The 24,090-nt window shown below is 42.4% G+C and overlaps 1 protein-coding gene across 1 annotated transcript in view; it reads left to right on the plus strand.

Annotated features, from left to right (window-relative positions):
• The first annotated feature begins 559 nt into the window (after positions 1-559).
• The window catches only part of LOC137291841 (IQ motif and ankyrin repeat domain-containing protein 1-like), a 282,934-nt gene continuing 259,403 nt past the window's right edge, over positions 560-24,090 (plus strand). Inside the window, exon 1 of the mRNA XM_067823385.1 lies at positions 560-795. Within this exon, the coding sequence (XP_067679486.1) occupies positions 687-795 (109 nt within the window). The 5' untranslated portion in view covers positions 560-686. The remainder of the gene's footprint in view (positions 796-24,090) is intronic.

Genomic DNA, 24,090 nt, shown 5'->3' on the forward strand with positions numbered 1-24,090 from the left:
GATACTCATGCTGTTGATCACTGGACTGTGTGGTCCAGACTCGATTATTTACAGACCGCCGCCATATAGCAGGGATATTGTTGAATGCGGCATTAAACTAAACTCACTCACTCTTGTATACATAGGTCGGGGGCTTTCTGTGACGTAAATCTTTTGACTGTGTGATTTTCACAAATGATAACTCACTTATGGCATCATACTGACAGTAGATATCTAGACTGGAAAGTGTGAATGAATATGGATATATGAATTTTCGATATCATAAGGATTCGTTTTTATCAAAACAGCCCTTAAAGAAAACAATAACAACACGTGTTTTGTTGCAAATGAGAACGACCTTGTTGCTATGCCAGCGTCATAGGGCATTGTTTCAAGAACGTGCTTTTGAACAAAATCACCTGCAATTAAGTAAAATAGTATTATGGCGTGTTTTTAAAGTTTGTGGTGATGTATTCTAAAGGTAGACCATGAGAAGCACATTTGGAATATTGTCCGGGGACGAATTTTATGCACTGACAATCCGTATGCAACCAGTTACAGCCAATCAGGATCGGCTGACACCGGATCGTCAAGTGCGTGCCTGCAATGTTGTGATCATGGCGACAGGGCGCTGACATGATTTAGTTCAATTTTGACGTATATTCAAATATGAACACATTTTATTGATATGTCCCCACAAAGTTACGATGCCGCCCAAAAAGACTTCACAGATTAAAGCCTCTGCAATGACTACAGTCAAAGTAAAAGCAAAAGGAGACAAGGGAATTACAGCTAAGAATGTTTCAGCGGGACCAGGTATCTGTACTGACTACTGTATGGTTATTGTAAACTTGATTGTAGGGACCTAAGATTGATTGTAACTAAGATTGCTCTGTGCAAGCGGGCCCAGATTTACAGAGGGATACTTGATGTATGATTTTCGTTGTTAATTTAGTGTAGCATAAATAACTTTCTAAGGTAATGGGAGGCATCCCAGTGGCAGGAGTTCAATGCAGAGTGTACCTTGGTGTTACCCTGTTCATGGTTTATTATGGACTTTGCGTTGTGTAATTTTAATAAATGATGGAAGTCTAGAAACGGTTCCCATTTGCGCAGATCGATACTCATGCTGTTGATCACTGGACTGTGTGGTCCAGACTCGATTATTTACAGACCGCCGCCATATAGCAGGGATATTGTTGAATGCGGCATTAAACTAGCCAGTAGCCAGTGTACACTCTTCTTCGGGTCGGTGGCATTTGTCATCTCTTTCAACAAAATATGACACAACACAGAATTGTAAACAATAATAATCATTTATTCTGTTAAATAAAACATAAGAAAAATAAGTAAAACAATTATAACAAAAACTGAACAAAAGTAGCTCTCTCTTTCACTCCTTTAACAAAAACAAAACCTATTTCCGACACTAATTCCTACATGTATTTAATTCCTAATGCTAATTTCTCCTCCAAACCACACTATCTACAAAGTAATCCTGTAAAATATACTATATCATAATCTATTTTCACCACCCCACTACAATATAAAACTACTCAACAATATGAGTCCTTAGAAAACAAACCAACCCAAACGAGCCGTAGGGAACATCCCTGTATAGACAGTGGACTTACTTGCTCGGAACACTGATGCACAAGACAACAATATCAGTTGCATCAGGCTCTTATATACCCCAGGAGCTAACCTCCGCAAGGTCACAGTAAATGTAATGATTGGCTACGCAACAATAAACAACTTCACTGCTGCACAGCGCACCTTCTGCTTCCGCACCCAACATGGTGGACAGCAAAGGGATACGACAGATACCCACCTACAGTACATGACCAACGAAGGAAATTCCAATGGAATTTTACTGCCAAACGTGAGTAATAAGTAGAATAAATGACTGCAAGGTAACAACGTCAGTACAGTACTAGTACTTGCACAACAGGCAAAGATGTAATTATAAGCCACCTAACCTAGTTTACATTAACAAAACCACATGTATGAAAAGCCACCCAACCCACCAATAAATAAACACAAACAACCCAAAACACTGTAACACTATTTTATTCCACCCAACATCCCATTTCTAAAATATAAATTACCATATCACCTACTCTAATAAGTTCCAGCTTACCTACATATCATATAATTTCTGTTTAATGTTCATGTTCTGTTACATTTTCATTGAATGGCAGTGAATGAATCAACATGTTTCAACATGCTTTCAGGCACTTGCAATCACAGCAACCGCAGGATGAGGTCATTTCATTCTCAAACCAAAATGGCAGCTTATGAAAATTTGAATTTGAAGGCTGAACAAAATTGTACAGCTGCCAAGTTGTCAAAAACAGCTTACATCCCAGCATCCTAAGTTTGTCCCACAGGTTCAATGTTGTCCTCAACAATCATAAATCCATCACTTGTCATTGAAAATCTCCTAATGCCTTCTTTATTAGCGTCGGATGAGGTAACGGTAATTGCTCTGCCATTTTTTGAAGAGCAACAAACGCTTCGAGATGTTGCAAGCCCGGAATAAGCGATTCACTTGCTTACTCTAAGTGATTTTTGGCTTGCAACGCACCTAATGTACAGAGGGGAGACTTTATACAGAAGGAGAGATAACTCCTTTAACAAACCCTGAACGTATGCTTCAGCTCGTCACATGGAGCTTAGTACTTAAGATTGAGCCTGGTTTATTTTCAACAGCTGATGAAATTCGCTGAATGTTGTGACAACTGAAATCCAACATGTAGAAGATAGGTTAACTATTTTGTCACTTCAGTTTAAGTCAAATAATTGGTATTAGTGTCCATATTAGGACAGTAGGTTTGTAGTAAAGTTTCAAGTCGGTAAGCTTTTATTCTCGATTCACCGCAAAGATAGACTAAATTGTGCCGATAGAAACTTCTTCACACATTCGTTTAATTTTTAGAAGAACATACCTTTAGTTGAAAGGTATTTGGAAGTAATAGTGACAGTTATATGAATTGTTAGGGTGTACTTGAGGTGTGTGAAAAATATGACATTTCGCCATTGAAATGCTATACGCTGTTGTTTGAGTAATCCTAGTTAATTCTTCAAAAACATCTTTCACATATACCTTAATTCATATGAGGGGAATATACTATCAGGTGAAATGTGTTTGCAAGTAATAGTGATAGTTTCATAATCTAAAAAAGAACGTTAGGGTGTATTTGAGGTGTGTGAAAAATGTGACATATTGCCGATCTGATCTGATGCTTGAGGGTTATAGTTCCATACCTTCTTTCTTTCTTGTTGATCTTATTATTTGACAAAACTGGAAAGGTGTTTTAGAACGCTTTTTATCCCCTCGGCATGTAATGCGGCGGGATATAGTCGACGCGTCGTCTGTCCGCCTGTCCGTCCGCCCGTCCTTAATAATTTTGTTTCCGGAGCATAACTCAGAAACCGTTCAATATTTTTAGACCAAACCTTTAGCCTTTAGTTGTGCCTTTTGCTATTTACAGATTTGGGGCATTTATATTTTGTTTGTTTTTCATTGAACATTTTGGTGTTAGTCTTATGGTTGTGTGGGTTTTGTTTCCGGAGCAGAACTCAAAAAACGTTAAATGTTTTTCTTCTCAAACTTGGTAGATATATCAGTCAGAACCTAAGGTGGTGCCTTTTGCTATGTATATGATTTTGTGATTTATCATTGTCTCGGTTTCCATGGAAACGTTTCCGGAGCAGAACTCAAAAACCGCTCTATATTTTTCTGCAAAACGTGGTAGATATATCAGTCAGTAGTTGAAGTGGTGCCTCTTGCTATGTATAGGATCTTGTGATGTATTATTTTCTCGCTTTCCATGGAAACGTCTTGGACCTAGACTGAAAATTGAGAGGTGTGTTTCATTTCCAGAGCGGAACTCAAATACTTCTTAATATCTGTCCGTAAAACGTTGCAGATATGTGTTGCAGACCCCAAAGTTGTGACTTTTGCTCTCTACAGGTTTTTGTGATTTGTTATGCTCTCGGTTTCCATGGAAACGTTTCAGACTTAGTCTCAAAATGGAAGGATGGGCTTTGTTTCCGGAGCAGAACTCAAAAGCCGTTCAATATTTTTCTGCAAAACTTGGTAGATATATCAGTCAGTAGTTGAAGTGGTGCCTTTTGCTATGTACAGGATCTTGTGATATATTATTTTTCTCGGTTTCTATGGAAACGTTTCGGACCTAGTGTGAAAATTGAGCGGTGCGTTTCATTTCCAGAGCAGAACTCAAATACTTCTTAATATCTGTCCGTAAAACGTTGCAGATATGTGTTGCAGACCCCAAAGTTGTGCCTTTTGCTCTCTACAGGTTTTTGTGATTTGTTATGTTCTCAGTTTCCATGGAAACATTTCAGACTTAGTCTCAAAATGGCGGGATGGGCTTTGTTTCCGGAGCAGAACTCAAAAACCGTTCAATATTTTTCTTCAAAATTTGGTAGATATATCAATCACCTCCTGAAGTGGTGGCTTTGGCTATGTACAGGTTTTTATGATTTATTATTTTCTCGGTTTCCATGGAAACGTTTTGGACCTAGTCTGAAAATGGAGGGATGGGCTTCGTTCCCAGGGCAGAACTCAAAAGCAATTCAATATTTTTCTGCAAAACTTGGTAGATATATCAATCACATCCTGAAGTGGTGGCTTTTCCTATGTACAGGTTTTTATGATTTCTTATTTTCTTAGTTTCCATGGAAACGTTTCGGACACAGTACCAAAATGGAGGGATGGGTTTTGTTTGCAGAGCAGAACTCAAAAACCATTCAATATTTTTCTGCCAAACTTGGTAGATATATCAGTCAGAACCTTTAGTGGTGCCTTTTGGTATTTACAGGTTTTGGTGATTTTTCTCGGTTTCCTTGGAAATGTGTCAGACATAGTCTCAAAAGTGAGAGGTGTGTATTGTTTCCGGAGCACAGCTCAAAAGCCGTTCAACATTTTTCTGCAAAACTTGGTAGATATATCAGTCAGTAGTTGAAGTGGTGCCTTTTGGTTTTTAAAGGTTTTTGTGATATATTATTATCTTGGTTTCCATGGAAACATTTCAGACTTAGTCTTCCTAACTAGGGATGGGCTTCGTTTCCAGAAGAGAACTCAAAAACCATTCAATATTTTTCTTCAAAACTTGGTAGATATATCAATCAGAGCCTATAGTGGTGCCTTTTGCTATGTACAGGATCCCCAAAGTGGTGCTGTTTGGCTTTTAAAGGTTTTTGTGATTTGTTATTTTCTTGGTTTCCATGGAAACGTTTCGGACTTAGTCTGAAAATGGAGGGATGGGCTTCGTTCCCAGGGCAGAACTCAAAAACCGTTCATGGAAACGTTTCGGACTTAGTCTGAAAATGGAGGGATGGGCTTCGTTCCCAGGGCAGAACTCAAAAGCAATTCAATATTTTTCTGCAAAACTTGGTAGATATATCAGTCTGAACCTTTAGTGGTGCCTTTTGGTATTTACAGGTTTTGGTGACGTATTATTTTCTCGGTTTCCTTGGAAATGTGTCAGACATAGTCTCAAAAGTGAGAGGTGTGTATTGTTTCCGGAGCACAGCTCAAAAGCCGTTCAACATTTTTCTGCAAAACTTGGTAGATATATCAGTCAGTAGTTGAAGTGGTGCCTTTTGGTTTTTAAAGGTTTTTGTGATATATTATTATCTTGGTTTCCATGGAAACATTTCAGACTTAGTCTCCCTAACTAGGGATGGGCTTCGTTTCCAGAAGAGAACTCAAAAACCATTCAATATTTTTCTTCAAAACTTGGTAGATATATCAATCAGAGCCTATAGTGGTGCCTTTTGCTATGTACAGGATCCCCAAAGTGGTGCTGTTTGGCTTTTAAAGGTTTTTGTGATTTGTTATTTTCTTGGTTTCCATGGAAATGTTTCGGACTTAGTCTGAAAATGGAGGGATGGGCTTCGTTCCCAGGGCAGAATTCAAAAACCGTTCATGGAAACGTTTCGGACTTAGTCTGAAAATGGAGGGATGGGCTTCGTTCCCAGGGCAGAACTCAAAAACCGTTCAATATTTTTCTTCAAAACTTGGTAGATATATCAATCAGAAAACTGTTTCATATCTTTCAACTGATCTTGGCAGATATATGAGCCAGATCTTGAAATTGCGACATTGCTGGTTACAGATATATGGCATTTATAATTTTCATGAATTCCATGGAAACAATTCAAACTTAGTCTAAAAAAGCAATGAGTAACTCTCAGATTATTTGTCCTTTCTCGGTGAGAGGTGTGTTCTGTTTCTGGAGCAGAACATAAAAACGTTCCTAATATCTGTCAGTGTTACTTGGTAGATATGTGTGGCAGACCCCAAAGTGGTGCCTTTTGCTATTTACAGGTTTTTATGATGGATTATTTTCTCTGTTCCATGAACACGTTGCTGACTTCGTTTCTGGAGCACAACTCAAAAACCATTTCATATCTTTCAAAAGATCTTGGCAGATATACGAGACAGATCTTGAAATGGTGATTTTTTTTATTACAGATATATGGCATTTATAATTTTCATGAATTCCACGGAAACAATTCAGACTTGGTCTAAAAACACAATAAGTATCTGTCAGATAATTTATCCTTTCAAATATGTGGGGTCTGGGGGATATGTCCTCTTCTGATGACTCTTGTTGAGAGTTTTACATTATATTTTTAGGGCAGTGTGACAGTGTCAGTTAACTTTTTGTTAATGTCCATTCCATTCCCCACATGAATTAATTATTAATGTAAACAAAAATGTTTCAAAGTAGATTTTTAAAAGGACAGCTGATGTTAACATGTGTTCTCGCGATACTGTTGCGTTCTTTTACATGTTTTGGGAGGGAAGGCTGCGGTGTATCATTCATTCCTTCCTTCCTTCATTCATTCACATATGTACTGTTTTGTTTTTTCTTTATTTCGTTCATTCATTCAGATAATTCTTGCTCTTAATTCTTACTATAATGCATTTACTCATTGTAAAATTCTGACTGATACAATAAACTGGCTGAAGTTCTGTTAAACCAGGGATGATCTGCAACGTATATACTCTAATAGTCTCCCTGGTTAAACACAACTGAAGTTGCACTGGGAACGTGCTAAGTCACTGTGTGCATTGGAGCATGGTGAGGCACACGTTAAAGGGGCACTGATGCAGAGCAAATTATGTTTTTCGCAAACAGTCTAATTACAAAACGAAACTGCAAGATGGTCAGCACTCACTCCCTCGACCTTGACGGACAAATGGACTGAGTTCCTGTCCGTATTAGCAGAATTTCTTCGCCTAAACAGTCAGGAGGCCGGATGCCCATCATATGCCATTATTTAAAAATATCCATGGTATTCCTTGTCTGATCGTAACAAAATATCCCAGCAGTGTAGTTTTTTCGGATGCTTGGATGGTATAGTGACTGATCCAATTAGATCCTGTTACTGTGTTTTTAACCTTAATATTTAATCATGTTATGTGAAAATATGATGTCTACAGGCACATAGCAAGCCATTTGTTTCAGTCCGAAAGATTGCAAAGCTTTATTTTTAGATAGTTTTCAGTGTTGGTTCAGCTGTGATAGCAAATATCATAAGTAAATTTGTTTATTATTTATGATAATAAAAACACACAGTTGATTTATTTGAATTCGTAAACTAAAAACGATGACTTTGCCTTTGGTAGAGAAATCTGAAAATCTTCTTACGTAAAAAAACCCAACTTATTACACCTATTTACCAAAGTACACAGCAAATGCCTGTATGTGTTCCTTATGCAACGAAGACCCGTTGGTATCCTCAAAACAGTTTCGGTCCGTAAGTGTTTTCAGGCCGCATGCCACACAGCGATTACATCTTCCTTGCTGTAACTCACGTTTGATGGTGTAAACGTACACATGTTATTTGTCATCATTCTCTGGATGGTCAGTTAATGAATTTATAACAGGTATAATTAGTAGTAACACCACTCAGGTTGCTCAACAAAGGTTCCCATTTGGCATATCTCCTGTCTGGAGTAAATACTCAACATTATAAATTAAGGTCTGTAATGGCAAATGTATTGTATGTTATGTAATATGTGCATGTAAGTGATGCAAGAGGGTTTATCAGCTGAGTTACAAAAACAAACATCGTCAGAGGATTAACCGATAACACACTGATTGATTAATTGCTTTTATCTTCTACAGCGGATTTGTCAAAAGGCAGTGTGTGTAGATGTACTAATCTGTACTGACTACATCCTGTCGTAAAGAGCGAGTGTAAAAAAAACATCCTCTCTTCAAAGAATTAATCACCATTGTGTTGATTGATTGATTGCTCATTATTGATTAACTAAATTACTTAGAATGGCGGACATCATACAATTACTTGCCAGGTGTGCTATCTTGGGTGACCAATGAAAGGTTTATCAGGTTTTCACCAATGTGAAAGACGTGAAGCGATGTGTTACTTTTTCGCAAATCAGACTGTTGTAAGACACACGACACAGAGCAGGATTATTTACTAGCTGCATATGAATGGAATATCGTTCTTTTATGTGGATATTGATGGATACATTCCTGAACAAGGTAGTAGCCTGACATTGTTGCTATAAAATTAGTCTGTTTTACATTCATTAGTTGCATTTTGTTTGAATTTATTTGTTGTAGCATTCAGCAGAATCTATATGACAGAAAACACACACTAGATCGCGTATGTGTGTGAAATAGGATCCACATTGGCAATCTGTACAATATGTAAATGTTGCCGTCATGTTAGAAATTTACACTAAGTATAAGCAGGCCGTGTGTTCTTTTATTAATTTTCAAAATCATACAAATATGACAATAAACTAATTAGGGGTATGAGACAAAATACAGACACATACATTGGCTTCGTTATTTTCCTGTCCTAATAGTTTTTTACCATTTCTACCACTGGCAGATGACTGACCTTCAAAGTGTTTCATTTATTTTCATAATACATTTGTAATGAAGTAAAAATGACTTCACCTTAGTTGATCTGTCTATAATTAAACTCTCAATTATGCATACGGACTGCGCAGCAGAGATCACGAACTAGTCACGAATTCTGGGATATCATTCCAGTACTCATGGGAGAAAAACAATTACAAAAGTTTACACCAGTCCACGGAAATTGCTCCGAATCAGTGCCCCTTTAATTAGTGCAAATGGTAAACAAAGCAAGCGAGTGACCTATGCCTGTTGCAGATTATCCCTGGTAATAGTTGTCACCAACACCTGGCTGTAGCGCTTACACGGACAGCTTGACTTATACATCCACAGTATTGCACATAGTCACCCATTACAAAAGTGATAGGCTTTGATAGTTAAAATCACAGAAAGTGTTTTACATTGTTGGTGTTATAAATATGAATCCCTCGGAAGACTAGACCCAAACACGTTGGGGGGAATGTCATGTGACCATTAGTGTGTTGAATGAAATTTCATAAATGATGAGAATTGAATGAAAATCATCCTGGCACTGTTGTGAATCTATGACATTACACTTCATTCTGTAAAAAGTGTACATTTTAATTCGTCTAAATGTAACAGAGGTGTTCTTATATGATACTTCGGTAAGACAAACACTTGTGTAGGTTTCAGGGATTTATTTTGGCGCTGGTAATATGGGATATGTAATTGGACTAACAAAGTGCCCTGAATGATGAAACAAACATCAGTTAATTCATAAACAACGCGCAACAGGCTATACATTCAATATTGTTACCACTATTGTTACGCAAGTGAAATTTCTATAAATTGTATTATTAATTAACAGTGTTAGATTTGGGTGAAATTTTGAGTGGGTCCAAATTGATGAAAATAGTGTTTCTGGACCCCCGCCGATGTCAAATAGATGGGCAGATGTAAAATAGAGGGGGTCCTCACTGAATTTGATGAGTGAAAACACTCCAAAACCGTCTCTTGAGCCAGCACTGAATTAAGTAATAATTATTATTGGGTCACAGTGGTTAGTGTTTTGAATGATAATTACTATGGGTCACATTTCGTATCATAAATGGTCAGTACTTATAGTATTTTGGCAGCAGGCTTTCAGGAAGTGCTTTAGAGTTACCTCCCCTTTACCTTTATGTTTTGATTAATTGTTGACTTTCAGGAGACTTCTAGAGCTTTCCACGTAGATGGCAATGGTCATATGTGCTCGAACTTTCAGGAAATGAATATATATATGAAGGCTAGTTGCCTGACACACAGATTACTGGAGTATATACATGATCAGTGTCTGTCAGTGCTTGATCAACATAACTGCTGCCTGACTGCTCGGCGTTTTACATTCTGCACAATCGTTTTTCACTCTCGCATCAAGACTTTGGTGAGTTTACATTATATTGGTGACCCATTACTGTAGATTTGACTCATTTGCATTGTATTTGAAACCTCTATTGTGTAACTTTTGTATCTTGCTGTTGTTAAATACAAATTATTGAAAGTATCAGACTTATCAGTGTTGTATTTTATCCATAACACTGTGCTATTAATACATCTGATAGCTACCAGTCATTTAGATTTAAGCATGGACTCTGATCATTGCTCACACATATAACAAATATAATTACTAATATTTACAATCCTTATCTAAAACAGGCAGACTAGGCAAACAGCTAATAATTACATTTCAGTGAACCTAAATGTTGCCTAAGTATACTGCTAGTATAGATAGATATACATCATAAATGGCATTAGCGTCATAAATGCCCCAGTCTGTCTTGGATGTCCTGTTGGAAAAGATTGGTGTGGAACTGAAACTGCAGATGGGTTATAACATGCACCTGTTTGTTAAAAAAAGTTTGTGAGGCTGGATTTCCAAGACCTAAAAATGATATGCGAATGCTACTAACAAATACATGAAAGGCTGTAATCAACCCGTCAACCATCTCCTCTATCTTGAGACAACATGTATGGCTGGGCCATGGGTCAGTATCTCCCCACCGGAGTTTTCGAATGGGTCTCCTTGAATGAGCCCGAGACAATCGATGTTGCGAGTGTCACGCCAGATTCGAACAAAGGCTACATCCTCAAAGTGCATTTGGAGTACCCTAAATCCAGCTATCTGCTGGCTCCCGAACAGTTGACGGTGAGAGAACTGAGACTGGATATCAGAATATCAACATGAGTTGCTTGGAGAAACGAAGCTGGCCAGCATGGAAAAAGCCGTCTCCAACTTGATGCACAAGACCAAGTACGTAGTGCTCCATCGCAATCTGCGGCAGTCCATGTGCTCGCGAAAATACTGAGTTTTACACTTTACACTTGAGTTTGATCTTGGATGGAGCCTTCATCCAAAATGAACACAGCGTTGTGAAAGCTGGCCACCTATGATTCTGAGAAAAACCTCTACAATCCCTTGAATAGCTTGGTGTTTGGGAAAGACAACTGAGAACTTGAGAAAATGTGTCAACGTCAAGCTCGTCAGATCCATCAAGGAAGAAAAACTCAGGAAACAGTGAACACAGGATGTATGGACTGACGATCAAGAAGACCTTGCTGTCTCCCTTGGATGTGAAACAATGGATCGCCATTGCCGGGGTCAACACTTAAGCATACTGACATGAGCAAATAATTAATTAAACACTTGTGCACATACATGCATACATCCGTGGAGATATCTATGACAGCTTGTGTGGGTACTGGAAAGGTGGCAATGCCATCCCAAGCTCTTCCAAAGTCTCTGAAGAAAAAGCCAAAGCATGGCAAAGAAAATTTGAATCGTGCTCACCAAGCCGTTCTTCTGTTTCTCCTGCATGAGATGGTGAGATGCAGAACCTACAAGTATGCCCGCTGATGACCAAAGATTCGAAAGAAGTTGCCAAAGCATGTTGCAAGTCAATCCTGGAAATGAGTTCATGAGAAGTGTTTGCAGCTGCTGGCCAAGCATGATGTCAGTATGAATTGAGGCATGATGGGAACTCATTACATCGTCAAGAGATTCAATCGCACCCTAGTTGTACACCTACAAGGGAGCCAGCAGAAAATGCTCCACCGATATGACATGATCTATGAAAATGTGCAACACTGACCAGGTTGACATAAAGATGGTGAACCCAGCCTGCACTACTTTACAGACAGGCCGCCGAGAGCCTTCGTCATTGAGGAGTTGATGATCGTACCTCATGATCGTACCATTACGCATCACCCACTGTGCGTACAAGCTAACACTGTCTGAGTGCATCAAGGTCTACGACTTGCCCTGACACCAGTTGTTCTTAGTTTTGATTGTCCACCTGAAAAAACATTGTTTTCAATTCTAGCAACACAAAAAACAACTTTTCCAAACCTATCCTGTGCTCCTTTCCAAGTTCATAGTGTTACGAGTATGTATTTTCTGTGTATTTTGTTATTAATTCAGTAATAATTATTATTGGGTCACAATGTTTAGTGTTTTGGATATTAAATATGATGGGTCACATTTTGTTTAATAGATGGTCAGCACTTTTAGGACTCTGGCTTTCTGGAAATTATCTGCTCTTAGTTTTCTATGTGTTTACTTCTGGGAGACTTATTCCCAAGGGCTTTCTACAGTGGTGGCGATGTTCGTAAGTGCCCGAACTTTCGGGAAATGACTTAGTATATATATATATAAAGGCTGGTTACTGTGTTGAGGGCGACACTCATTCACATCACTGGAGTTACATCATCTGCATCTGTCAATGCCTTATCTACATCATCCGCTGTCAGACCATTCTGCATAGTTGATTCTCTCTCGCACTAAGACTTTGGTGAGTTTGCTATATTGTATTTTGTGACCCATTGACTTAGACTTTGTCTCACTTATATTGTATTTGAAATCTGGATTGTAACTATTGACTTGCGACTTTGTATACCTTGCTCTCGTTGCATAATAATATAATATTTTGAACGTTTATGACTTGTCTTTGTTCTGTTTTGCTGGTTCACAAGGGGATTTCTTACATTGTCATGGTGAATTTTTAACCGTAACAATAGCTCAAAACCTATTCCGCCGATTTTACTAAAATTTTGCATGCACAACTGCGGTAGTACAGATAATAGTGCATATTTGATATGGTCCTTCACAAGGTGACAATTTTCAAATTAGGTTGTGAACATGGGTCAGTGGGTACATGTTTTAGGTGCAGTTTCACCTTCTTTCCATAATCCCAATGTAGAGGTTAGTGCCATTCATTCTTCTCATGATATATACCCTAGTTTGCTTCAGAGTAGTTTCAGTAATGGGCAAAGAACCATGCAAATTCTGAATTTGTCTAGTCAAAGTTCAGGGGATGTTGTTGGATCAATTAAACATTGCAATTAGTAGTATAGGGAATGACAGTTCTGGCTCACTTTCAAGAAATGTCTCTACAAAGCCTTATTTACTAAATAAGGCTTTGGTTGGGCCATTAGCTCTTACTACTATTACCCCTACTACAAAAAAGTTGGCGGTAATTACTGTGCCTTGGTAGGAGGTAACACTGTGCCGTACGGTACGATCAATAATTCTTCTCTTACAAATCCCCTACCCGGCCCATCCCTCAAGTAGTACAAGTTAGGTTCGTCGGCTTTCATATCCACTTTATCTATGTTGTAAGTTTTGACTGACCATATAGGATCGGTGGCTCGCTTACGGTTATCGCCCTCGTGTTCCCCCGGCTGGTATAGATACCTCACTAGGGCCCTATCTGGTATCTGTTTCTCCTTCCCACGCAATGGAGCGGCCGACTCTGCAACTATTGATTTTAGTTTGATAGCGTCTGCCGGTTTCTTACCGGTGAGACGGGTGACTTCATGGTTGATTGCCGACACCACCTTGGGTAACCTCGTGACCCATTCAGTCGATCGTTTTCCAGGGGTGGCCATCTCCCTAGCATACTGATAGCCGAACAAGCGCTCAGCCAAAGTCCTATTAAATCTCTCAACTATGGCTTGGCTGCGATGGGCTCCGGCCGTGCCACGCCTGACCTTTGTATCGTGTTTGGCTAGCAGTTGAGACACGGCACCCATGAACTCCCGTCCGGGGTCAACTTGCAGCTCTGTTGGCCACGTCAGCGGGCTGCGTTTGTATATGCGTTCGAATCCTCTGGCTACCTGGGCCGAATCTTTCGTGGTCAAGGGTTCGGCTTCCTTGTAACGACTGGCTACATCCACTACGGTTAAGGCATACTTGTACCTCTTGTCGTGGGGTAGGAACAGTAGGTCTGCCTGGTGAATGCTATTAGGTATGTTAATACCGAACCTCCTTCTAGGCACGTAGCGTGGTGCCGGTAAATAGATCTGCCACAGGGCTTGTTTTTCAAGCCACGCTTTGGCTTCCTCCGGGGGTACTCGCGCTAGTTTAGCTAGCTTATCTACTGCGCTAGCTCCTTTCCAGTACCCACGCGGGCTGTAGTAAATAGCCTCAAATTTTTTCATGTCCATACGCGTATGTGTTTATACCATCAGTAGCTATCCAACGTTTCGTGTCCATAGGCGACAGGGACGTCTTGTTTATAGTCAGTCCGTATATCTTATGCCCATCACTTCTAAGTGTGTTCATTTTATGTCTAAAGGTACGGGTCTTGAACAGGGCTTCCTTGAATCTGGCGTGTTTGATGTGTTGTTTCACCACATACTTCTTAACCCCCTTAGCCTTCCGGATCTCACTATTGTCAGCTTTCAGTATGGAGTACATCTTAGGTCTCAAACCTATGTACTCGGCTATGGGCGTGCCAGCACACTTGTCCTTCATCTTACCTAGGACCTTTTTATTTACCGTGCTGTGTAGGGTATGGGTCTTAGGGTAGTCGCTGGTGTCGTATAAATCGAGGTGTTTTTTCATGTCCTCGTACACGTCCTCGGTTCGAATCTCCATCAGCAGGGAATCCGTGTCAGTGTACAGCACTTCACACCTGTCGCCGTACTGTTTCTTGAGCTCGTTGTAGTAAAAGTCGTACATCAGGTGTTTGGATAAATCGAGGATGCTCATCCCCACGTAAACAGGCCGGTTGAATTTTATGTGGCTTTTCTTCATGTGTATGGCAACCAGGTTGTCTGTAAATATTTTATTACGGTTGAATGCCGGACTGGCTATCAATTTCCTGAGCTTGTCTTCCTCACTAGATCTAACCAGCTTCACGGTTACGCGTTTCCTCAGGTTTTCCATAGTCTTACCAAACACCGAGTTATTCATGAGCTTGTAGAGATTTTTCTCAAAATCACTGGTGGCTTTTTTTCGTAGGTCTGTGTTCATTCTGATGTAGGGCTCCATCCATGGGCTCTGGTCGAACATGAGCACCCTGTGTATTTTGGTCAGCCTCATACCCAACGACAGGTACAGCTGTAGGTTGCGATAGTGAACGATGTACTTGGTCTTATTCATTAAGTTAGGCACGAGTTTTTCAACGTCTGTCACACGCCCACCTGACAAGTTATGTTGGTACTCAGACATCCAGTCTGGGTTAACCCTCATACGTTCGGGGGCCAGGGGGTAGCTGTTGTGTGATGTGTGTAATTCCTTGGGATACTCTAAGTCAACCTCGAGGATATAACCTTTGTTCGAATCTGGTGCAACCTCCATAACATCAACGTGGGGTACCCATTCGAATCCCCCTGTAGGTAGATACTGGCTCATGGCCCAGCCGTACAGGTTGTTTGCGTCGAGGTATAGAATGTGATTGGTTGGTTTGTTAGGATCGTAACCTTTCACGTATTGATTATTTGCTTTCGCGTATCGTTTGGATGCCATGGAAATACCACCTCGCAAGCCTTTCTCAATGAATAGGTGCATGTCGTAATCTGTGAGCAATTCCAAATTAACTCCGGTCTTTTTAAGCAAGGCGTCCCACGACAGACCTGGGCTGGTGTAATACCATGCGGGGTCGAGTTTATACTGCTTTAAACATGTCTGCCGAAACGTTTCAAACACGTCGGCTAACAGCAGTACATCTGTCCTCAAGTACAGGTCGTGATAATCACCCAGGTTCTTACAACCCAGTTTATTCCATACGTTAGTCGCGTGCGAGTAATCATCTCGTGAGACGGACGCCTCATTCAGCTTGCTATAAAAGCAGTCAATAGGAGGTAGTCTGGTCTCGGTGAACTTGGCCCAACTATCCATGTACTCATAGGGGTACACACCCTTCCTCATAAGCAGGGGTCTAGTCTCGGCGTCTGTGTATCGATCGGTGATAGGGAAGGTATTGTTGGCCTTGACCAGACTGTCGAGTGACGACAGGAGGAACTGAAACGAGTCAATGAACCTAAGTCCGTTTAAACTGAAGGAGATGTATCTCTCCATGTTGTTGGGGATGCACGTTATATTACCATCGATTTTCGCGATGGCCTGCATGATCAAGTGTGAGTCGTACCCTCTCAAGTTGTGAAAGACAACGGGGATGTTTATTGTCTTAGGGTTGATTTTAAGCTTGAGGTTGCACGCGTTGTGAGCGGCGCCTCTATACTTACCAGTTATGTGGCAGTGATCTCTCACCGAATCACCGTTAAGTGGTGAGTCGCACACGTGACAGCGAGTGCTACTAGCGTGAGCTAGCCTGTCGGCTCGGGTCATACGCATGGGAGCGATTCTATACAATGCATTCCTAATAATTTTTTCTTCCTCCTGCAAACACTTTAGAAACCTTTCAGCCGCGTCAGGGCCCCTATACACTACCGGAGCTTTCGTTTCCCCGTCACAACGGACGACAATGTATCCAAACGAACAGGCTTTATGCTCTTGTGTCTTGTGGGTGATGGGAGCCCCACTAGGGGGTGTGGGGGAATCCCCACCCACAACTAAGGCTTCGAAGTCGGCGTATATGATATAAGGCACAGACATTTGGTTCTTGTGGTTACTGAATTTTAGGATATTTTCACCTTCCTTAGGCATGTCGACTCGTATGGCCGTCTGCCCCACACCTTGACAATCATCCCGGTGGGATTCTAATAAATCAGCTCGACTGAAACCGTGTAGGCATCGTACACAGAAGTGTTTTTCCCCATCGTGTTTCGACTGGTCGTGCAACAACCGGCTGAGATGTTTTATCCACGTGTAGTGATACTTTTCACCTAGTTGGATCATGAATATATTGATAACTTGGCGATCCTTCACCGGGCTGACCCTGTGTACTATTGTTTTGTTACCTTCGTACCCAAAGACATTTATAGCCATATTATTCTGTTTTTCTACTTTAATGATCTGGGATATGGGGGTGGGTTCATCTATACCATCCCAATTAAGCCCATCGTCTTGGGGATAACTAGAAAGCCTATCTGAATTCTTGCCAGCTGGAAATAAGGCTGACCTGATAGCTAACCTAAGGCAATCGTTTCCTCTATTCTTAACGTTTACTATGGCATGTTTGTTCCTATAATAGGGAGGCAAAGCTAGGTATGACCCGCCTCTGAACGGCACGTAGTTAGCTATGTCTAGATAGACATTATCGATTTTATCTACAGCCCACCCGGACCCCAAGTGTGTATAGCGTTCTAGGTATTCTCGTATCTGCTGAAAACTTGTATCGATTGATGCGTCAATGGTCTCTGCATGTGTGACGACCTCTTGTTGACCTCGGAAGTAAGGCTGAACATACTCAGTGGTACTCCCAACCTGCTTATCGAGCGACATTTTCACTGTGATCTGAAACTTGATACTTCCTAGGTTATTTAGTTCCTGGTTGACCTTATCAGCTATCAGAGGCTTGATATCTATAATGTCTATGTTTCTATCAACGTGCATGCGCCAACCTCTCAAATAGTTACCTACAGCGCGCTCAGTGCTCACGAACTGTAGGTCAATAGCTCTATTCTGTCGTAATAATTCTATAAGCTGTGGTTTTCTCATACGGGAATACCCGCCTAAACCCAAATCGTGTGCCTCGGCTTTCAGTTGTTTTACAGTGGGACGTGCTACGGGGGCATGTAATAACAATGCGGTTAACCCGGCTCTCCCCAGGTTTGAATAACCCGTGTGTCCAAGCTGTTTTGCTTGAGCTTTTAATTGTTTTACTGTAGGAGGGGCTTCTAAACCTAGTAATCTCAACAATGCTGACTTCCGCATTCTAGAATACCCGATAACACCTCTCTGTTTTACGACCCGCTTGAGCTCGCTTACAGTAGACATCGTGTTTACACCTAAGAGAACTAATGTCTAATTGGTTCACAGTAAGGGGAGGTAACTCTAAAGTGGCTATCTTGAGCAGTCGCCTACGTTCTTTTATGTAGCCTTTTTTATTCTCGTAGATGAGTTGATGTCTGACTACGTTCGCTCCGTGAGCTTTACATAGACAGTAGTGTCCTTTAACCCCGATACCACACACAGAACACGTGTAGTTAGGACTTCCCATATGGAAACAACAGAACCCCTGATTCCTGCATTTCCTACCACAGGCCTCGGTCTTCCCCATAAGTATGTATTCGCATCGGTATGGAGCGGGTCTCATGTTTACTTATATAGGTGTTTTAGTTTAATTGCTTCGCAACCAACGCAGTAGCTGCTATACCCAACACTATGAAGCCCAGTTCACGATTCATTTGTCCCTTGGATGGTGTGTAGTACTGAGCGAGTGTGGGTTTATTGAGCGGTTCCAATTGTTTACCAGTTATTAGATAGTATTCTTTCATTGCTTCATCGACATCGTTGAATGTTTGAACGGCATGGTTTTCACGCTGTAGTTGTTCGTTAATAAAATCGATCCTCTGGAGGCGTTTTTTAGCGTACTCAGCCTGTGCTCTTTGTAATTTCTCAGTAGCGAGATCGTGCCGCTTCCTTTCTTCCTGTATTTCAGCCGCGTGATCATCTCGTAGTTTCGAGAAGAGGAAATTACTCCCGGAAAATGCCAGGGCATTCACTAACGCCCCACCGACCATCACAGCTATCGTGGCCATCCCTATATTTATTTCATTATATTATCAGGTATTATTCCTTGTTTTACTAGGATGTCTTTTGTGGCCATCGCCATACCAAGGTTCATTATGAGCATACCCATATCCTGCAGGTTGAAATCTAGCTTGATAGTTGGTTGTTTCAGCATCATTTTAGTCAACCGAGCGTACCCTACGGCTAGACTGGCGACCACTGTGGCGTGGTATGCGTCGTTGACGAACGTTTTCCCCTCAGACATTATGTATATGATATAAAAATATTAAAATTATAACATGATATGCGGGTCTACCGTGGGGGTGGGGGGCTCACTGTTGGGTGGTGGCTCACTGTGGGAGGGTACCCCCACGTATAACCACGAGATAGCCAAGGCAGCAGTTACACCTACAGCCAACAACAGTCGGGGGTTGATAATTTTATGTTGGTTACACCACCGTTTTTTACCGGCAGCTACTCTCTTAGGATTCTTCTGCCTGGTTACTGTTTCCCTGGTCTCCACCGTCACCTCGGGAGGGGTTTCCCTCACTGTTGGGGGTGTGGGGGGTACCCCCACTGGTTCCTGTGAGGTGGTCACTTCCGTCACCTCGGGAGCAGCATCCATCTATACTATTATTATTATTTTTTCTCTCAAATTGACAATGCTTTGCCGTGATAATCGCCGCCGTCACTGGAGCCAACAACATACCATATTTGTGGTACAGCCCGCAGCTGATAGAACTCACGGCGTGTTCGATAAAAGGGTCTTTCTCGAGGTCCTCCCACAGGTAAAGTCGGCGCTCTGGTGGAATGGGAAGGAAGTATGACACAATACCGGTGTATATCTGGGTCATAGCCGATCCTATTGTCTTTGTCATTTCTGCTCCGAGCCGGCACTCGTATCTAGCGTACAGCTTATCGATTTCTTCGGCTGACATTTTGTGAATTTTATCCGGAGTGTAGTCTCCAAAGTAATGTTTGGCTTTGCCGCCAACAGCCAACGCCACCAGTTTCTCTCGCTTGTCATCAGTGGGGCCTGCGGGCGGACCCTCCAACGACAATTGTTCGAGCAATTCCTCACACTCCATCTTATAATATAACAAGTAAGATTTAGTTTTAACTATATAATACCCGATACAGGCAAAACACAGAGAAATGAAGGTTAAGTTGCACACGACAAATACTTCAAATATCATAGCTTTGCTTAGCTTTGCTTAGCTTTGCTTAGCATTTGCTTAGCTTTGCTTAGCTTTGCTTAGCTTTGCTTAGCATACTATATATGCTACTGGTTGGTCGGTTTTTAGAACGAGCTTAGCGTGTTTAGTTTCAGCGAGCTGTTTCTTCACCCGTTCCCGTTCTAATTTACTCATCACATCGTTCTCTCTCAAACACTGCTCGAACGAATCCCTGTCCTTACAGTGAAATAAGGCCACCCATCGCGTCTGCTCCCTGAGGTCTTTCAACACCGAGTTGAACTTCTGCGTTAGCACCCAGACGCTGTGATTTGCATGCCGGCCGGAGAAGGCCAGGTACGATAACATGTCTCTCTTTTTTGTTATCTCGCGATTAGCGCTGCAGTCGTCCAGTATGAACAGCGTCGGTTCCCCTTTAAATTTCTCGTGAAGAGCTTTCAACCAGTCCTGCAGGCGTGTTCCAGGGTCGATTTTGTGTACGTCCGGGTCCGTCATCACCCAAGGTCGCGCGTACGTTTTATTCATGCTCAGAGTAGGGCACATGATAACGATGTTATCGAACACATCCTTGTAGTAACCCTCCAACATATCCAACACGAAAACGGTCTTCCCACAGCCAGTCTGCCCGCACACTATGGCGCAGTGTGGGTCAGTGGGTAACCCCAGGGGGGTTTGGGGGTCTCCCCCATCAGTAGATGGCTTGCACGAATCTCCCATTGTCTATATTAAGTTGCGCGTCCATAATAACGTACAGATATAATTTCAACTTACCAGCGGTTTGAGCCTTCTTAGTAATCTGGATGGTTATCCCTTCGCTGCCGTTATCTATACGACGCCCGCTGCCGTGCAGTTTATCATCATCCGTGGATCGCATGTCCAACCATAGGGCGTACTTGGTGGTCAGGTATTCACCGATCTGCACGGAGCCTAGGTCCAGGTCCTTTGTTATGTAGTCCCCCACTGGTAGCTTTTTTATCTCATCCCACTGCTGGTGTGGCCTCATACCATGACTGAACAGCTGGTTGGGCACGCCCTCGATGGTAACTTCCACCTTTTCAATCTCGGGGTTGAAAAACTTCTCGCTGTCCCTCCGGAATGGCTCGTAATCCTCCACGGGGACGACCAGGATACCTTTCATCGATCGCGCCGGCACGTTCAGGTTGATATTCCACACAGTGTCGCTCTTATCTCGCACGACTGATCTATGCCTCAATATGCGATCGTACAGGATAGCCATCTTCCCAGAGTACTGGTTTCGAACCTGCCTGGCCAGCTCCGGGCTAGTGACCATGTCGAACTCCAGAGAGATGTTGTCTATGGCATAACTGGCCTCATCACCGTTCGGCGTACGCACTACTTTGCTATAGTCGTTAAACGTGAGCTCGTATTCGAGCCTATCACCCAGCGCGGCCTGGTAAAACGGCGCGTGTCCCGTGAGCAACTCGAAGTCGAGCGGCACGCAGAATCGATTTCCGTATGCTAGAGCGATGGCCTTTTCACCGTCCGATAGCTTGTCTTGCTGGTCTGTCGTGAAGACGTATCCTATACGCGCCCGGGTTGATTTGCTGATGCCCTGGTACACATCATTGACTCGTTCTCCCTCGCTTTTCCAGAGATCCTTGTAGCAGTGAAACACGTCGCTGTCGTCGATGCTCAGCACCTCGTTACCGCTTATCTTGACGGTCGTTTTCTTGATGATAGCTCGACCCACGTTCCGCACTAGCTCGCGTTTGTCGTTGTCGGAGGTCAACGTGATATTGAACGCCAGTCGAACAGTGCCTGGTACAATGAGGTCATTCTCACCAAGGTTTGGAAATCTAACCAGCAGAGTTTGATTCTGGTCTATCTTGCTGGGATTGTTGGTGATGGTCACCGACTGGCGCACGGCTCTGGCACCTAATGGCTCTCTCAATTTTCTGAAAGGATCTAATTTTCTGCCGTACATTGTTATATAAAAGAAATATATTTTTAATACTAATGGATGAAGATATAGATATGACGGAGATGCCGGGCGCTAGTGCCCAGGCATTCGATGATGAGCAGGAGACCTCATTTACTAGTTCACCATTGAACCAAGAACTCTTGGAAACAATGGTAAATGATTATTACGAAAGTTTAAGAAGAGATAAAAACTACGTTGAACCACAGGGTCGATACCATAAGAATTTTTTTATTGATACAAAGGGTGTTCTACGTCTTAAGTCTGACCCAGGGGTTGACCTCTTTAACAAGAGCAATAAAAAACCACTGGCCTTGTCAACTCTAGCCAGCCGCCATGGTGTCGAATTTATCCGTACAAATCTAAACATGAATGATTACGGTGGTGCAATACCTAAGGCCGTTAAAGAAGATCTGCAAGCTACCAGATCCCACCTCACCACTAGAGATGAAATGACACCACAGCGTGCTACAGAAGCCTCAGACAGCATAGAAAAACTGTTGAGCACCTACTGGGACAAACCGTTACCGGGGTTTGACTTTCCGGTAAGGGAACTGCGCGGCTTAGACGAAGCCGTGAAATGCGTGCGTGGAGAACTCATGAACAACATGGGGAAACTGAACGAAATCGACGAGCACATCGCTAGGGAAAAAACCAAACTCAACGAAACTGAAAACGATGATATGAAGCGCCGTATCAATGAACGACTACGCGATTTAGAAGACGAGAGACGTACACGATTGGAATCCGCTTCCTCGAATCGTGAACAGCTTCGATCCCAGATCAGTCGTATTCGGGAAACAATCGATAGAATACTGAATGAGGATACAACTTTAGCCAACAGGATTCGGATATTGTTCCGGGAGCAAGGGATCACCATCGTCAGCATTCTAACTGCATTGGGTTTCATCATATCAACCCTGGTGGTGTCACTGACAGGGGGAACCACTGTGGGGCCTACCGGCGGCGGGGGAACTCCCAGCGGTGGTAGGGGTGTTAAAGACTGGATTAAAAAACTCGGGGAAGGCCTAGCTAAACTGGCTGGTAAAGCCGCCGAAGCCCTTCCCGGCATCCTGGGTAGCATCGTCTCGTGGTTGTTGGGCGCTCTGTCTAAAACTGCCATGTGGCTCAGTCAAAACCTGTGGGCAGCCATCGTCGCCGTGGCGGGTCTGGTGTACGTAGCGGCTAAGAAATCTTTAACCAAATAAGTCCCAAAGCTACCCCACCAACCACTAGGGCTGTTTTATTATCAATATGCTGCTGATAGGGGGGTACCCCCACATGAATATAGGGGTGTGTGGGGGACACATGAACTTTAGGCTCCGGGGGTGGCGCCACTATACCCTTTTCACGTGGTTGGGTGTGTGGGATATGTGGGGTGTTAATATCGGGGTTGATACCCAATTTTTGATCCTTCGTGGCTACGACTATTTTGTTGTTATAACCCACCACTTTTTTTATTCTCAGTTGCATATCACTCGGGGCCATGTACAACCCCACGCCGAACACGTAATTGACTTTCGATCTGGCGTGTTCTAACGCTTTTTGGTAACGGTCGATGTCCCGCGGGAGATCAACTGGAGAATTGATAGCATCCTCAACGTTGTCAACGAACTGTTCCTGAGCTTCGAAAGCAGCTCCCTTACCGATGATGTTGGAACGCGTTTGCGCCTGCGCACCCAACAGCGCCCACACGTACGTTCGAATCGAGTCGTCCAAGCGTATTGTACCAGCACGAGTGAATTCTTTCGATGTTTTTGAGATCATTTTAGTCCAGTCTGCGTTTGACTGCTCCACTTTCTGGACTGTGAAAGCAACCCCACCTTTAAAGTTCATACGATCATCCCTCCATTCATTACTCGACAAAGCAAAGTCCTGGCGTAGTATATCTCGTTTCAGTAAATCATCACTGACTTCTTTCACTGGTCGCCCCCCATCATAAGGAATACCCAACCCGTAGTTCGGCCCCGGCAAACGCCAATCCGTCTTCGGGTCTATTTCGAATTCATTACAAATACGTTCGTAGGCCCGTCCATCGTACGGGTTGTTTGTTGCATCCCACGCTTTGTCCTGTGGGATGGGGGCACTGATCTCTTTAAGGATACGTCTGACCTGGTAGTACACGTGGAACTTGAACACAGACTGACTCAGCGGTCCACGCTTAGTGTCGGTCAATACCACACCACACCC

The sequence above is a fragment of the Haliotis asinina genome, chromosome 7 (assembly GCF_037392515.1).
Source record: "Haliotis asinina isolate JCU_RB_2024 chromosome 7, JCU_Hal_asi_v2, whole genome shotgun sequence".
Taxonomy (NCBI): Eukaryota; Metazoa; Mollusca; class Gastropoda; order Lepetellida; family Haliotidae; genus Haliotis; species Haliotis asinina.